The sequence below is a fragment of the Neodothiora populina genome (genome assembly GCF_041146345.1).
Source record: "Neodothiora populina strain CPC 39397 chromosome Unknown canker_contig_16, whole genome shotgun sequence".
NCBI classification, from domain to species: domain Eukaryota; kingdom Fungi; phylum Ascomycota; class Dothideomycetes; order Dothideales; family Dothioraceae; genus Neodothiora; species Neodothiora populina.
The window spans coordinates 1236210-1251247 of record NW_027191409.1 but is presented as its reverse complement, the minus strand read 5'-3'; the positions used below and the strand labels follow the sequence as shown (position 1 = coordinate 1251247).

Genomic DNA, 15038 nt, shown 5'->3' with positions numbered 1-15038 from the left:
CCGGGTGAGAGGAGATAGGCTCTTGCTTTATCGCTGGGAGTTATCTGATTGCTGATACGGAAACCATAGCAGTGTACATATCAGGCCATGCCTGACTTCGAGCCTGAGGTCTCATTGCTATCCATCTACATGCTCGAAACAACATGCACGACAGTGGAAGATACACTCAACAAAAGACATGCTTGGATTAATACAACTACGTACAAAACATTGATCAGTACCTCTTCAACTATCTTGTCCACTTTCATCACAGCCGAAAATACTGCCCCTCCCCATTGCACAAGCAAGCTAGCAAAGATCACAAACAGCTTCTTTTACTCAGCTCTCTCGTCTTCACTTGGCCTTCTCAGCCGTCTCCTTGGCCTTCACCAGTCCGTTTGCATCCTTGTCGCCTCCCATCTTGGCGACCACCTTCTTGACAGCCTCGACCGTAGGTGCAGGACCACCTGGCTCGGCAGCGAGCACTTCACCGTCCTTGGTCACAACAAAAACACCCCGCTGGGTTCCCTTGGGCGACTTTTTGAGGCCGATAGCTGCGATCAGCGTCGCTGAGGGGTCACAGAGAAGTGGGTAGGGAAGTGATTGCTTGGTCTTGAATGTTGTGTTGGCTTTGGGACTGTCGGAGCTGAGACCATAGATGGACAGCCCGGTAGCTGTGAGGGGATCATAGCTGTCGCGGAAAAGGCAGACTTGAGTTGTGCCTTCGAGTGTTTGTCAGCATGGGCTCGTTGATCATGTACTTCAGGCGAGGTAATAGAAGATGTAATGGGAATGTCGATACGTCGCTACAGATTCACCGAGCAGTCGACTGGCTCATAAATCTGTTACTGCCATGCGCAGGTCGACCCGATTCCCTGGACATGCAGACGTCTGCCAATGTGTCTCACATCTGAACGATGATGGGACCGAAGTGAAGTGTATGATATTTGGGCATCACAAGGAAAATAATCAACTTACATCCAGGAGTGCTGGCCTTCGGATACGTGAACAACACAACACCGGCTTCGCTCTCCTCGACCAATGACTTCAGTGTCACTTTCTTCCCGTCCTGCGTTTCGATCTCGCCACCAAAGCCTTCAAAGTCGATCTTGTCGCCGGCCTTGGGAGGTCCACTTTTGGCCTTCGCACCAGGCTTGTCGTTGGACTTTCCATTGGTCTTCCCCTCGGGCTTTCCTTCTGCCTTCTCCTCTGGCTTCTCCTCCGGCTTGTCGTCAGCCGGCTTTGCTTCTTCCTCAACGGGGGCCTCGGGCGCAGTGGTAGAGGATGCCTCAGCTACCGGCTCTGCCGGAGCAGCTTCCGAATCGCCGTTCGCAGGTGCTTTGGCCTTCGTCTTGCGCTCCTTCTTTGGCTTTGGCTCAGGCGCAGGAGGGGGAGTTTTGCGCTTGCGTAGCTGAACCATTATGTCTTTTGTGATAGTCACGAGCAAACAGTATGAGTACGATGTCAATCAAGCTAAGGCTCGAGAACTCAGGTCTTTCGGATGATTTCTGTGTGAGTATCCAGACAAGTTTTGCAACTCAGAAATACTGTCCGAAGAAGGTGAGAAGCCGGCGCTTAGATTCACTGAAGTCAAGAAGAGGGGAAAGTCGAAGGAATCGGGGTGTTTACTCGAGACGTTAATGGTCGTCGCAATCTGGGGAAAGCTTGAGCTCGCGCCGGCAGGCGGTTCCTCGTTGGAAAGCTTCGTCCCTGCATGTGGCGCAACCAGCGGCAGTGATCGTCTCTGCGCCGAACTTAGTCTGTGCCTTTTCAACGACATGTCACGAACAAGTAGAGCCCAAGGGTATACGGGGAACTGGAGTCCGGTCAGAACACTGACAACCATGAGCAAATGCTTGTGTGATCATGACCCCACTCCCACTCTGAGTGGCTCAACCTCAATTCGTTGTCCTCTGAATATCCTCAGTGTGGCTCGAATGATCGTCATCCCCATGCGCCTATCAGATCTTCGGATCTCCCTGTAATATGGGGAATATACGGATATGCAATGATGACGAAGAGTAGAAAACCGATGAGTGAGATCCTGGAAGCGGAAAAGTCGTTGTGCCGCTCCATGGCGCCTCGAACTTGACCCTCCAGTCTTCGAGTAGGAGGGAGAAAAGTTACTAGCACGTCGATGCCCAACTCAACTTATCACGGGAAAACTGGAGATATGTCTCTCAAGAAAAGCCTATTACGATTCGATACCATTTAATTATCTATCAACCAATCCCGGTCTCTGCTTCGTGCCAGATGTGATTCTAGGTTCTGGTTCCCGATTCTGATTACCTTCAGCCATGTTGTCACAGGCTCACATTGATTACGACCTCCCGTGCTATGCCACAATAGCTCTCTATCTTCGGAGATAGTTTCGAAGGCAGAACCATCTTCAATTGACTTACCTAATTACCTTCTAGCTTTCCTACAATGCGGAGGCCCGCATGAGGACGTTACCAATAAATACTCCAGTGTCCGCTGTGGTTTCCCCCCTCTCCATACGTACGAATCTCATTCTCTGTGCATGAAAAACTGGATCAATGTAATTACGCAGCTATGCAGTCATTTGGAATTGCAAGAGCGTTTTGCGGAAGGGCCGGGGTTGCCATGCAAAAGGACGAGCATAACAATACATCTTCGGAACACCTTGATAAAGAACAGGCTACAATCCGTGTTGGCTCAAGATCCACTACTGCTTCAGACTACGATCGTGCTAGATCTGTCGAGCAAGAAAGTATCAAAGCGCTGGAGAAAGCTGAAAGTAGAGCAGATACAACTACCGAAGGAGATCTTGTGAGTATGGTCCTGTAGCATACGTTCTGAACTCCTGCTGAACTCCACACAGGAAGATCCTTTCGGTGACAACTCGAATGGAGGTACAGACTACAAGAATCTTTCGTGGTGGAGGTGTGGTGCTCTGCTCATCGCAGAGACCATCTCCCTGGGCATTTTGTCACTACCCAATGTAGTCGCAACTGTCGGGTTTGTCCCTGGTGTCCTTCTCATCGCTGGCATTGGTCTGATGGCAACGTATACCGGGTGCGTCGTCTATCAGTTCAAGATGAAGCACATGGGCATGCACAGCTTTGCAAACGCTGCAGAGCGTATTGCGGGTCCAATCGCACGTGAGGTCGTCGAGGTTATGCAGGTCTTGATACTCATCTTCATTATGGCTGCACATATCTTGACCTTCACCGTCGAGATGAATGTCCTCACACATCACGCCATGTGTACTATTGTCTTTGGAATCATCGGCACTGTTGTGTCCTTTGTACTGACTCTCCCTCGGACCTTCAAGAACATTTCGGCTTTGTCCGTAGTCTGTACGTATACTCTTGACATCAAGTCTATATTGTCTAGCATCTGGTCACTGACTAATCTTCATTGTAGCTTGCATCTCAATCACAGTTGCTGTCCTGATCACCATGATCAGCGTCGGTACCAAACACCCAGCCAATCCTGAGACATACGCTGTAACGCCATCAACCAAGACTACCTTCCAGCAGGGCGCCACCAGCGTCTCGAACATCGTTGTCGCCTATGCTGGCCACGTAGCTTTCTTTGGGTTCATTTCAGAGATGAAGACTCCAACTGACTTCCCCAAGGCCCTCTGCCTGTTACAGAGCGTAGCCATCTCATTTTACATCACTGTCGCGGTCGTCATCTACCGTTATGTCGGCTACGACGTAGCCTCGCCCGCTCTCACTTCCGCTAGTCCAGGCATGGCCAAGGTCGCCTGGGGCATCGCCATGCCAACAATTATCATAGCTGGCGTCGTCAACGCCGCTATCGTAGTTAAGAACATGTATGTCCGCATCTGGCGGGACTGGAAGCACAACCGCGCCGTCATCACGGAGAAGAGTATGCGATCCTGGAGCAGCTGGATCGCGCTGTGCGCCGCCTCCTGGATCCTTGCATGGATCATCGCGTCAGCAATCCCGGTCTTCACTGACCTGCTCGGTCTGCTCGGCGCTTTGTTCTACTCGTGGTTCAGCCTCGGCCTTCCGACCATCTTCTGGTTTCAGATGAATAAAGGCAATTGGTTCAATGGGTGGAGGAAGAGCTGTCTCTTTGCGCTGAACTCGGTCGTTTTGCTCCTATGCTGCACTGTGGTGAGTTTGGACCTACTTGTTACTTTTTCATGTGGCAGATATACTGATTCTGATGTTATCTAGTGCGTTGCGGGCGTCTACGGCAGTGCTGTCAGTCTCTCGAAGAAGGAAGGTAATCATAGCTCGTTCTCGTGCGCTGATAACAGTGCTTGAGTGGATGACTTGTTGGGCCGTGTATGCTGTTTGAGGTGGATTGGTTTTGTTCTTATGGAGGGGACAGGGTCGCCGTGTATCTGAGCTAGAGTTGTGAGAGTGCCGTGTAACTCACATGCTTGATCTCGTTGCAACATTTGCCAACGTCCATGTTCCTTCTTTTTGTACCACTGTCATCTAATTCGTTACGTGTTATATTGTGGATCACAAAATGAGCGTGCTTTGTTGACGAGTAAGAGGAGATAGTAGTTTCATAAATTCATCATTAACAATCATATCATGACCCGGCATTTATGAGTTTCCCACACTGTCATGCCGACCGACGAATAAAGGGGGGTATCTATTTTGCTCTTCACTAATAACCAAATGCTTCAGTATGCAACCAGATTCCTTGAGCACCAGTGCCCTTGTGCACAGCTCTCTCGTCGCTCAGCGACACAGTGCTGACTCTGACATCGTCGACCAAGCCCGCAGGGCCACATACCACTACAGCGCTCTCGCCATGCGCTTGTTCCAGAGACTTCCGGATCAGGTTTCTGCACGCCGGTCGACCGGAGAAGATGTTTATGGCTGAATGCAGAAGCGGCTGCTTGGGTTTTGGTTTGGACTTCTCGTCAAAGCTGATGATGCTCGAGGCTGCTGAGCTCTCTGTTGTCGAAGGCCCTGCGCCGGCGCCGCAATTGCATGTGCATGCTGGTCGGATGGCGTCGTCTGCGTCTTCGTCTTCGATGGTGGCGGTACAGCAACATGTGCCGTTGGGTCCACATGATGGGTTTGAAGGCCCGGCGTTGGCGTCGGAGTTGATGCTTGGTTCGTAGACTTCGCGTTCTTCGATCATGTCTTTTTTGTAGAGATCCTTTTTGTTGTCGTTGGGATACTCGGTCTCCTCTGGCGTTGGTAATACGTCTATACTGCCGTGTTCGCGCTGCGCGGGAGCCTTTGGTGATGATGATGAGTGTAGAGCTTCGAGTATGCTTTTTTGTTCGGTCGTGAATGTTTCGTCACATGTGATGTAGGCGCTGATCTCTACCTCGATATCGTGGCCCTCTGATTGCAGAGTCTGCACATCTTCGATGACTTGTCTTAGCTCTTGGGCAAACCAGTCCAGTTGCTTCCCCGACTTGACGATCCATACATATCTGATGCGTCGCGTTACTACTCTGTTTCGGCTACTTTTGCTTGCCTTTGACCAAGTTTTCCAGGACTCGATCAAATCTCGGACTAGTGGCATCGTGAAACTGGCTCCAGTACTGCCAGCCAGAAGCACAACACTGTCAAATTGCTTGAGGGGCCTGATGCGCCCATAAGGTCCCTCGATCGCGACGCTCTTCGCCGACTGTCGTGCGATATCACGATTCGATTGCGGTAGACTGAGCTCAACTCTGCCAGCATGGCGCAAAAGCTTCTTCGTGCTACCACCCTTCGCTTGTATCAGGAAGCTCATCTGACCGTCGACAGGCAATGATGCAATTGTGAAAGGATGAGCTTGTAGGGGAGCCAAGGCCTGACATGTTAGGAAGACATGTTGACCAGGAGTCCAAGAAATAGGCGGGTCTCTGATGTTCACCTTCACGACATCGTTAGACAATGCTGTAAATTCTGCCTTAAGTGCCCAGAAGCTGCCCATAGTGCCCTCCCTCCTCTGCTTAGGATGTAGCAAGGATAAGTTGTTGTAGAGGTAAAAGCATCCTCGTACGAAACGATCGAAGAAGAAAAAGCCAACACATATCCAGATCCAGTAGCGAACTTCGATAGGGACATGAAGATAAACCATACCGATAAAAGCTGCGAATGAAACGATGTGCTGGAAGACGAAAAACTCATAGCACCAGCCCCGTATTGGTGTCATAGAGCTGAAAACGATCCATACTAGTATCGCCCACGCAGCCACACCATGCTTTGTGATGTCGTCCGTTCGGATTTTCGTTCCAATGTAGTCAAATGGAGCCCAGTCAGCGAACCAGTAGCCCATGTGGATTGTCGCTGTTAACAACAGACAACGCGAAGCCCAGCGATGCAGCCAATTGATGCGCTCATAGGATGTTCCAGTCAAGTAGCCGATTATGTTGCGCTTTCCGGCAAGCAGGAACAGTAAGGGAAGCTGGCAGACATTGATGAACCCCGTGCGATATCCGATCGATTCATAGGACCAGCGGTCGCTGATGTCAAGCTTGTAGAAAGACAGCACTAAAAGAGTGATGAGATTGCCGAGTACAATTGAAGTTCGGCCTAACGTGGGTGAAGGGATTCTCCAAGACTTGATAGACAAAAGAGGCAGTGACACATTGCCCAACTCTCTGAGGATGGCAGTCGCAGATGCCATAGCCACGAATGGAAGTGACTTTGGCTTCGCAGGCGTTTGGTCTATTGCGCGAATCCTGCAGAGGGTCATTAGAATTATTCACACAGAGCTGCGCGTATACCAAACCTTTGCATGTACAGTAACCAGCCATAGACATTGGTGAGTGTGAATGCGCCAATTGCTGCCCCTACTACAGCCCAATACATCTGCTCCATGGCGAAATAACTCGGCACTCCCTTGCCCGAGGACATGCTCCCCATGGACATATCCATGCCGCCCTGGTCCATATCCATCTTGTCGGTCGTCGCTGTCACTCGCGGCGGAGAAGCGGAAAGCCCAGCCAGGCAATCTTGGTTACAGGCGCGATAGTAGAATAGTCGACTCAAGCGACACAAAATAAGGAAAAAGGTGTATTAGGTCGAAAATGACATTGATACAGAAGTCAAAGACGTTTTAGCAAGGAAGATTGAAGGTAAAAGAGTGAGATGCAGTAAACACCTACAGTAGGAACTGTAGTACAAGTCCGAATCACTTGGCCACTTACTGTAACATAATCACAACCTTGTCCATGAGCCAAGCGCGCTCAAACAGACTCAAGTCCACCCGCTAATTGTATAAAGGTCAATATCCATTGTCTCAACATCGGGCTCTGTAAAGCTAAATCGAGGAAAGGGACGCGGCCAGGCTGTGCGCTAGTGCGTTTTGGCGGGAGAGTCTTTATCAAAGACAGCCGCATTTCGGTAAGGGAGCCGATAACTTGCTCAAGTTTGAGCACATTTACCGTACCTACTCCACACCGATTCATGGTCTAGCAGTATGAAGTACAACCGTCAGCAGAGGGTTTGTGGCCCAACCACCACTTCTGACAATTGGCATACATTATCTTCGTCATCTTGCATTCAGCGACGTTCATACCTTACATTGTCTTTTGATATCTCGCGCAAACTCACTCCTTGCGAAAGACTCATCTCGCAAGCCCTAATAACGACTATCGCATTTTGACTACATCTCGAGTTACAGCGTGTTGACACTCAACACATATCAACTGGCTGGCGTCGCATTGCTGCTTTTTGCCTTCAGAATACAGATTTCATTAGCCATAATGGACCACATGGATATGTCGTCCATGGACATGTCATCCCCGTCCACGACCTCGTCAGCCATGTCAATGTCCACTGGATCTTCCATGTCTGGCATGTCTTCCATGGGCTCCATGTCCATGGTGTTTACTACAGATCACTCTACGCCGCTTTACTCGACAGCATGGACGCCTACCTCGACAGGGGCGTACGCGGGGACATGCATATTCCTGATTGTTTTAGCCATCATTGCCAGATGTCTGCAAGCATGGAGAGTGACGCTGGAGATGCGATGGCATGACAGAGCCGTGAATCGCCGATATGTTGTCGTCGCTCCGCCAGAGGGTGAAGCACCATTCTCTGATGAGCGACTTGCGAACCCCGAGAAGAGCGACGAGGCAGTCCTTACCGTCAGAGGTCTCGACGAAAGAGTGCGCATCGTGAAGCACAGCGCAAGGCGCAACGAGCGCAAAGCATTCAGACTCACTGTGGACCTCCCCCGAGCATGCATCTACACTGTACAGGCTGGAGTTGGCTATCTACTGTAAGAATCGCACTCACCTTCATCCTTGGCGTTCCACTGAGGCTAACCCGATCATAGCATGCTTGCTGTCATGACGCTGAATGTCGGTTATTTTCTCTCTGTGTTGGCAGGTCTATTTGTTGGGGAGTTGTTATTGGGCAGATATACTCACATTGAGGATGATCACCATTAATCGCACTGCAGCGATGTGGTGTAGTCATGCAATCATGAAATCTCCGATGAACACAAAATCTCTCTTCCATAGTGCTATGCGATTCCGCGACAGTAGTGACACTACAGTCCAGTGTCGCATCTGAAACACAGCCTTGTATCGCCTCCGAGTGACCAGACTCATGCCCACTACGGATCCAGACAAGCCACACTTGCATGGTGCGGGCCAGCCCTTCGTCAGGGCCAACCTAGATACACAGTACCTTTATCTTGATGTTTCCGTATCGTGGCCTCGTACCTGGGTCTGAACCCCTAAACATACGAACGAACACCTGAACCGGGCTGGTGAGGGAGCGCAGGTGGCCAAAGGCTCAATGCGAGCGACCCATAGTGCATCCCAAACACGCCCGCACGCGAGCACCGAGTCTTCCGAACAAATACAGTAGGGATGAAGCGAAGCTAAGAGCCTCGAGCCCAAGTCTCTTCTACTGTAGCGATGACGGAGATTCTGGAGATGAATAGGCGGTGGTGGATTGCTTAGTCGGTAGGGCGTGCACGTTCGCCCCGCATCTAACTCAAAAGGGCGCATGGAAAACTAACTCATTCTCACTCTCGTGTGGCCCCTTGGTTTATTGGATCATCAGATGCGCTACCTCAGCCAGGCTTCATAGCCGGGCGCGGGATTTCACTAAGGTAGGTACCCACTGATTGGGTGGGACAAACCACCTCTTTCTTGCTTACTTTGTTTATTGCACTGCTTGCCTGCAAGCGATTTGGTTGTAGCGTGCACTCTGCTGGCTTGATGTTGCCGTGCAGCCCGGCCCACCCGTTTGGTATCGCGCTGTCTTTCTTGCCTGTGTGTGTGTTTCTCATTGTGTCAGTAATGCCTAAGGTTGGTGGATACCCATTAGCTAAGGTGCTGTCTAGTACCTGCCGTACTTTACCTTGCCTACCTACTTTGAGCGCAGGCGCGCACGCGAAGGAGGATCAATGCTTTTCGGGAGCTTAGCCTACGGTAGGCTATAGATGGGGACGTTTTACTATGTCAGTAAGGTAGGTAGGTCTAGCCATGATCAAGGTAAGGTAAGTGGGAGGGTTTCGGAGGGCTGTAGAGGGCGCTGAGGGGGGTCTGGTGAAGTATATATCTCGATTGTTTCCACGTCCATGTGGTAGGTTTTTTTGTATTTTCATTCACCCACTCTCTTCTGCCCCGTTGATCATCTTGTGCCTGTTCAGAATTGTCCGACTATCACTTCTAATAAGTCATCATACTTAAGACACGAGTCAATTGAATCACAGTCAAGACGCATACAGCAAGCATGCGTTCCCAACTCCTCTTCTCGGCTCTGCTGCCTCTAGCATCCGCGCATTTCAAGCTCGTCTACCCAGCCGCGCGCGGCTTCGACGAGGACATCCTGAGCACCTTCCCCTGCGGCGGTCAAGACGCCGTATCGTCGAACCGAACACAGTTCCCCATGAGCGGTGCCCCCATCCAGCTGCTCATGGGCCACACATCAGCCAAAGTCCAGGTCTTGCTCGGACTCGGCAACGATCCCGGCTCGAACTTCAACATCACTCTCGTGCCTACCTTCCAGGAACAAGGGCCCGAGAACTTCTGCATCAACGGAAACACCATTCACATCCCGGATGATGTCAAGAGTATGATCTCCGAGGGAACAAATGCCACTATCCAGGTCATTACCAACGGTGATCCGAGCGGTGGACTCTACAACGTGAGTAATCTCCTTCCTATGACGGCAAACTAGAACCTTCTTCTGACGCTTTTCGCCCCGATCAGTGCGCAGACATCACTTTCACGCAGGCATCTTTGTCAACAGAGCAATACAACTCAAATTGCGCCAACAGCACGGGCGTCACTGCATCGGCTCTCACAAACGCAGGTAACGCGAATGGCTCTTCAAGCGACGCCTCTCCCAGCAGCAGTGCAACAAGCGCAGCCTCGAGCGGTGCCTCGAGCGCCGCTGTCGCTTCTTCCACTAGTGCTGCCGGTGCCGCTGCCCTGCCCACCATCGCTGGATACGCCATTGGTGCAATGGGTGTCTTGGCTGGTATTATCGCTTTGTAGAGCACAATCGTTGAAAAATTGATTTGGAGAAAAGGAATCCCTAGACGGATATCAATTTAAGAATAGTAGCGGCCAGAAGATGAGAGAGAGTTCTTTTATTTCTGTGAGCAGAAATGCATTACTGGCGTAAAAAGGTGCTGAGTCTTTGTTCTTTTTGGCTTGTTTGTTATTTGTTATATATACCATTACAGCGATGCGAAATGGCAGTATCTACGAAGTCATGCTCTTGCTTCTGGTTCTCTTTGTTGTGTTCTATCCTTCTAGCCTCGAACCATCGGTCGTTTCGAGCTTATATGGGTGTCTCCACGGTCGACCATAACTCGATGGAATGTCGACATGTGTCTCGTACGGCCACGCCTCTGATACCTGTGACTGTCGGACTATGGTCGAGGGTCTCGTGGTGGACTGCCTCGAAACATGCAACACATTTCTATGTGAGAAGCAAGCATAAGCGCGCATGTGCGATCGAGAATGCCGCCGAGGCATTGAGCTCCTCCTAGACAGAGCACAGCAGAAGTGAACTCATGGATTTTTCCATTGATAGAGGCTGGATCTTGCCGATTGTTGTTGGTAATCCTCCATAGGCAGCGGAAGAGCTTCACTTGCCACCTTGTGTAAGGACCGATTTCCACTCAGCCCACCTATCCTGTGCTCTCGAGACAATCCCTCCCATCGTGTCTTTGCTCGTAAACCCGCCACCGTTCTTTTCTATTCTCAAAATTTGCTTGTCGCCGTTCGTGACAACCGTCACTCTTTCGTTGCACAATTCATCCTCGAATCCATCCGGGTCAGCCAGCACCCAATTCTCCGCGTCACCCCTCTTCTTGTGATGACTTGCGGTGGTGAAGACAGCAAAAGTGGATGCTACGGGTAAGCCACGCAGGTTCAAGGGCTGAGCTTCAGATGCCGTGTCGGAACACAATACCATCTCACGGTCGGCGTCCCACCAGGCCTTCGGCAACTTTGTGTTATCTAGTGCGGCGAGAACAGCAGCCCATGCTGCGTCGAAGGGATTTCCGTCCAAGCTGATGAACAGGATGTCAATGTAGAGAGTCCAATAAGCTTTGGTCACGATTGGTGGTGGTGCGTCGGGCAGATCATCGTCTGTCGCAGGGCTCTGATATTGAATCCGTAGGGAGTCTCCGTCGACCAGGCGTGAGATGTGCAAAAGAGAGAGGATGCGCTGAGTCAGCGATTGTGCGAGTGTTCCTGGCGCGTTGCCAGGCAAATGTGCTGGAGAACATCCTGTGCTGAGTTCGAGATTAGGCACCAGTAGGCCAAGTTGTTCCACCTCTTGCGAATCTTTCTGGACCTGCTCTCTGGGCTCATCGCCGCTTATGCTGCGGTAAGGGTGAGGAATGTCGGCTGCTCTGAGGATCTCTGGTCGGATGCCGCAGACCACTGCTGTGTCACCCACTCTAACGACGGCGCTGCCATATGCATGAGATAGTGAGCCAGTGTTGATGATGGGCTGGCGAAAGTCCGAGGTAGATCGACCACTGGGTCTTGTGGGAGAAGCTGAGGCAGACGAAGGCTTCAGATGTGCCAAAAGGTAGGGAGCTGGTGATACTCTTGCAAAAGTAGCTGGAGGGAAAGACAGTGCTGCCGGCAGCGTTGACGATGTGGTAGACATGGTATAAAGGACTAGCAGTAGCTAGATTGTGTCTATTCAAACTACTCTCCTCCAGTATGCTGTAGAGGGTGAGGATTAAGGAAATGTTCTATGCGTTCGGGGTATAATTATCATCGTGACTGCCTCTATCGTGCATGCAACAATTAATGCAAAGGCAGGTGCAGATTATCAGTCTTGGCACAAATTTCACGCTAAGTTTGCGAGATCTGTAACTCAAGTCCAATGACGTCGATCTGGGGAAGATCGTCAACAACTCTGAGAGCCTCAGACTTGGTATTGTGGCATTGAAATGCACTAGGGATCTGTTCTCGCCAGGTACAGAAACTATATACAGATGTAGGTTCTTGGGAACATGTGCTGCATCTTACCATCCAGAAAATTTAGCGTGATATCTCCTTAACATGCAACCCTGGGCTTTGGTTTGTCCGACCTCTAGAGGTATCGGCTTAGAACTTGCGAGACAAATACTTTCTAGCACTAAGCTTCCTGTTGTTGCAACAGCGAGGAGGGATCTAGATCAGACTCGTGAAAGTATCCTCACAGACCTCAAAGATGTCGAGGAGTCGAGGCTTAAAGTGCTGAAAGTCGATGTCCTAGGTAATATCAGTTCAACATTTCTGCAAAACATCACTAACATGGACCAGATGAATCGACCATGGCAGACGCAGCATCCGCCTGCAATGACATGTTCCCCAGGAAGGAAAACTACCTCCACATGTCCTTCATCATACCTGGCTTACTGTTTCCCGAAAAGTCTCCTCAGCAGATTCAATACGATGATGCACTCTTGACCTTCAAGACCAACACGTTAGGTCCGATGATGATGCTCAAGCACTTCTCTACATTCCTTCCGCGAAAGTCTGCTCAGCTGGAATCTTCTCCAGCCTTGCCTGCCTCTGCGGTATGGGCAACTATGTCAGCTCGTGTGGGAAGTATCACCGACAACCAGCTCGGTGGTTGGTACTCATATCGTGCCTCCAAAGCAGCTGTGAACCAAATGACCAAGACATTTGACAACTATCTGCGCACCTCGGCCGGCGAACATGCTATGGCTATCAGCTTGCACCCTGGTACAGTGAAGACCGGGCTCAGCAAGGAGTTCTGGAACAATGTCAAAGAACAAAAGCTCTTTACTCCAGAGTTTGCAGTCGGGAAGTTACTGGACGTTGTCAAGACGAGGACGATGGATCACAGAGGGCGATGCTTCGATTGGAAGGGCGAAGAAGTTCTTCCTTAAGGCCGTTTCATTTTCATTTATCCGTCATAGAGGATTATGAGCAATCTGTGTTATGATATAATGGTCGTGCTATTACAAATTCTCATGCATCCATCATCTCCGTTCCACATTTATTTGTTGAGCTCCTCAGCTCTCTTCTTGAGCTCCTCTTTGCTGGCTGGCTCGCCGAGGTTCTCTGCAATCTGGATGCCCTTTGTTTTCTGGTCAGCTTTTTGTACGAACAGTGCTACAAGCTGGCTCTCATACGGGAGTGGCCTTGTGGTCTTGAGCAGTGGCTTTAGCACTGCCACCGCTGGTGACTTCATTGTCCACATCATGCAGGGGGTGAGAAGAAGCGTTGGAGCTGCTGGACTCCTTGGCAACCTGATCGGTGATGCCTAGCAGAAGAGGGAGAAGGTCAGATCATAGTGAACAACGCAGAAGCAAGATTCGGTCAGCTGTCTCGGGTTTGACATACTACCGGTAGCGGTCTCCTCCTTGGGGTGAGCAGGCATGTCGGCGGTGGAACTAAAGTTTATATGTAGCGGACAGGAGACAGGTGAAGGTTATGATTTGTATGTAGTAGTACTTGGAGTATCGTAAGAAGGAATGAGTTATTGAGTTCTTGTTATTCAAGAAGAAAGAGTTGAGGTAGTCTACTGCCAAACATTGCCCAGCTCTTACCCAGATCCTGATCGGGGGTGCGGGGCAGGTGGTGATGTCAGGCCCCGTTGGACGTGTCGTGTGCGGGATAAGGTGTGCGGTACGAGACACTGCAGTGTGCACATGAGCCGCCATCCCACGTAGCCTGTGGAGACTTGGCTCAAGGTTTCTTAATGTAAGGTCTGCCAGCATCACGCAGCACACAGCACAGCTTGGTAAAGTCAGGGCCAAGTCAGGGCATGAATCGAGTCGAGTTCGCAGTCCCACTTCCAGCACCAGCCTCCATACAATGCGACATGTGGGGATTGAGTCGGATGCGGATGAGTTGTCCAGCCACAGGGATCACCGGAATGGATTTTCCGCTCCTCTCGAGAAATGGATCAAAGTGCTATACAGGTCCATCGTCTATCTAAATGAGCATCGGATACTTTACTCGTTCGGTACGTCGTGCTCGAGATAGCTATCCATAGCAAATTGCTTGTCCACCGTTGGGGGCCATGATTCAATATATGATCTGAGGAAGTCGCAACCGGCTTCAACTTAACTTAACTTTGTTCCTCAAACGGTCTTGAGACTTTCTCGGACGGTTTGGCGCATGCACATTCCCAGCCCGAGATCCAGTATAGCAGGTAGTTAGCTGCGGCTCAGACACTCGTCAACGACAGAAACAGGATTCCACCGCACTGCGCAGCAGCGTGGAAAAGCGTATCAGGACACGCGCGCGGGCAGGATCAGCTGCATGGGAGCGCCTCAAAGCTGTATTAGGTCGTCAAATCATTGACTACCATGGACTAGCGGTAGCGGCTGGTGCATTCTGCTTGGTCTGGCCTTGGCTGGTCAAAGTCCGGATCTTCACACCATACATGCATTACTTTACAAAGTACCCGTCTTGACATATTCCGCCGTCTGCAGACGTGCATACATACATACACTACACTGCACTTGCCGCCCAAATTTCTGTCTTCTCACTTCTACTGAACTCGCCATATTCCACCTCTTCGGTCTCCGCAGCCGCACACAGGATGCTCACGCGAACATAATCTTGAGCAAAGTCGGCATCCCGGCATACTTGCATCCCGATCCCGCTACAACAAATCGTTCAGTGCAGTGAATCAATCAATCAA

At 50.6% G+C, this 15038-nt stretch overlaps 7 protein-coding genes across 7 annotated transcripts; 3 read left to right on the top strand and 4 right to left on the bottom strand.

Moving 5' to 3' along the window:
• Nucleotides 1–333: 333 nt before the first annotated feature.
• AAFC00_003759 (uncharacterized protein) lies at nt 334–1399 on the bottom strand (the record flags this gene model as incomplete). The annotated part of the gene is made up of 2 exons (XM_069343278.1): nt 334–701; nt 958–1399. 2 exons carry the CDS (start codon nt 1397–1399, stop codon nt 334–336), a joined length of 810 nt encoding a protein of 269 aa, XP_069201106.1.
• A 3197-nt stretch (nt 1400–4596) lies between these two features.
• AAFC00_003758 (uncharacterized protein) lies at nt 4597–6836 on the bottom strand (the record flags this gene model as incomplete). The annotated part of the gene is made up of 2 exons (XM_069343277.1): nt 4597–6619; nt 6670–6836. The coding sequence occupies 2 exons, from the start codon at nt 6834–6836 to the stop codon at nt 4597–4599; spliced, it is 2190 nt and encodes a 729-aa protein (XP_069201105.1).
• Nucleotides 6837–7645: 809 nt separating this feature from the next.
• Nucleotides 7646–8338, top strand: AAFC00_003757 (uncharacterized protein; the record flags this gene model as incomplete). The annotated part of the gene is made up of 2 exons (XM_069343276.1): nt 7646–8166; nt 8224–8338. The coding sequence occupies 2 exons, from the start codon at nt 7646–7648 to the stop codon at nt 8336–8338; spliced, it is 636 nt and encodes a 211-aa protein (XP_069201104.1).
• A 1297-nt stretch (nt 8339–9635) lies between these two features.
• AAFC00_003756 (uncharacterized protein) lies at nt 9636–10402 on the top strand (the record flags this gene model as incomplete). Its single annotated transcript, XM_069343275.1, has 2 exons — nt 9636–10049; nt 10115–10402. 2 exons carry the CDS (start codon nt 9636–9638, stop codon nt 10400–10402), a joined length of 702 nt encoding a protein of 233 aa, XP_069201103.1.
• Nucleotides 10403–11000: 598 nt separating this feature from the next.
• Nucleotides 11001–12035, bottom strand: AAFC00_003755 (uncharacterized protein; the record flags this gene model as incomplete). Its single annotated transcript, XM_069343274.1, has 1 exon — nt 11001–12035. The coding sequence occupies one exon, from the start codon at nt 12033–12035 to the stop codon at nt 11001–11003; it is 1035 nt and encodes a 344-aa protein (XP_069201102.1).
• A 401-nt stretch (nt 12036–12436) lies between these two features.
• AAFC00_003754 (uncharacterized protein) lies at nt 12437–13272 on the top strand (the record flags this gene model as incomplete). Its single annotated transcript, XM_069343273.1, has 2 exons — nt 12437–12632; nt 12680–13272. 2 exons carry the CDS (start codon nt 12437–12439, stop codon nt 13270–13272), a joined length of 789 nt encoding a protein of 262 aa, XP_069201101.1.
• Nucleotides 13273–13382: 110 nt separating this feature from the next.
• On the bottom strand, nt 13383–13766 carry AAFC00_003753 (uncharacterized protein; the record flags this gene model as incomplete). Its single annotated transcript, XM_069343272.1, has 3 exons — nt 13383–13463; nt 13519–13649; nt 13730–13766. 3 exons carry the CDS (start codon nt 13764–13766, stop codon nt 13383–13385), a joined length of 249 nt encoding a protein of 82 aa, XP_069201100.1.
• Between the last annotated feature and the right edge of the window lie 1272 nt (nt 13767–15038).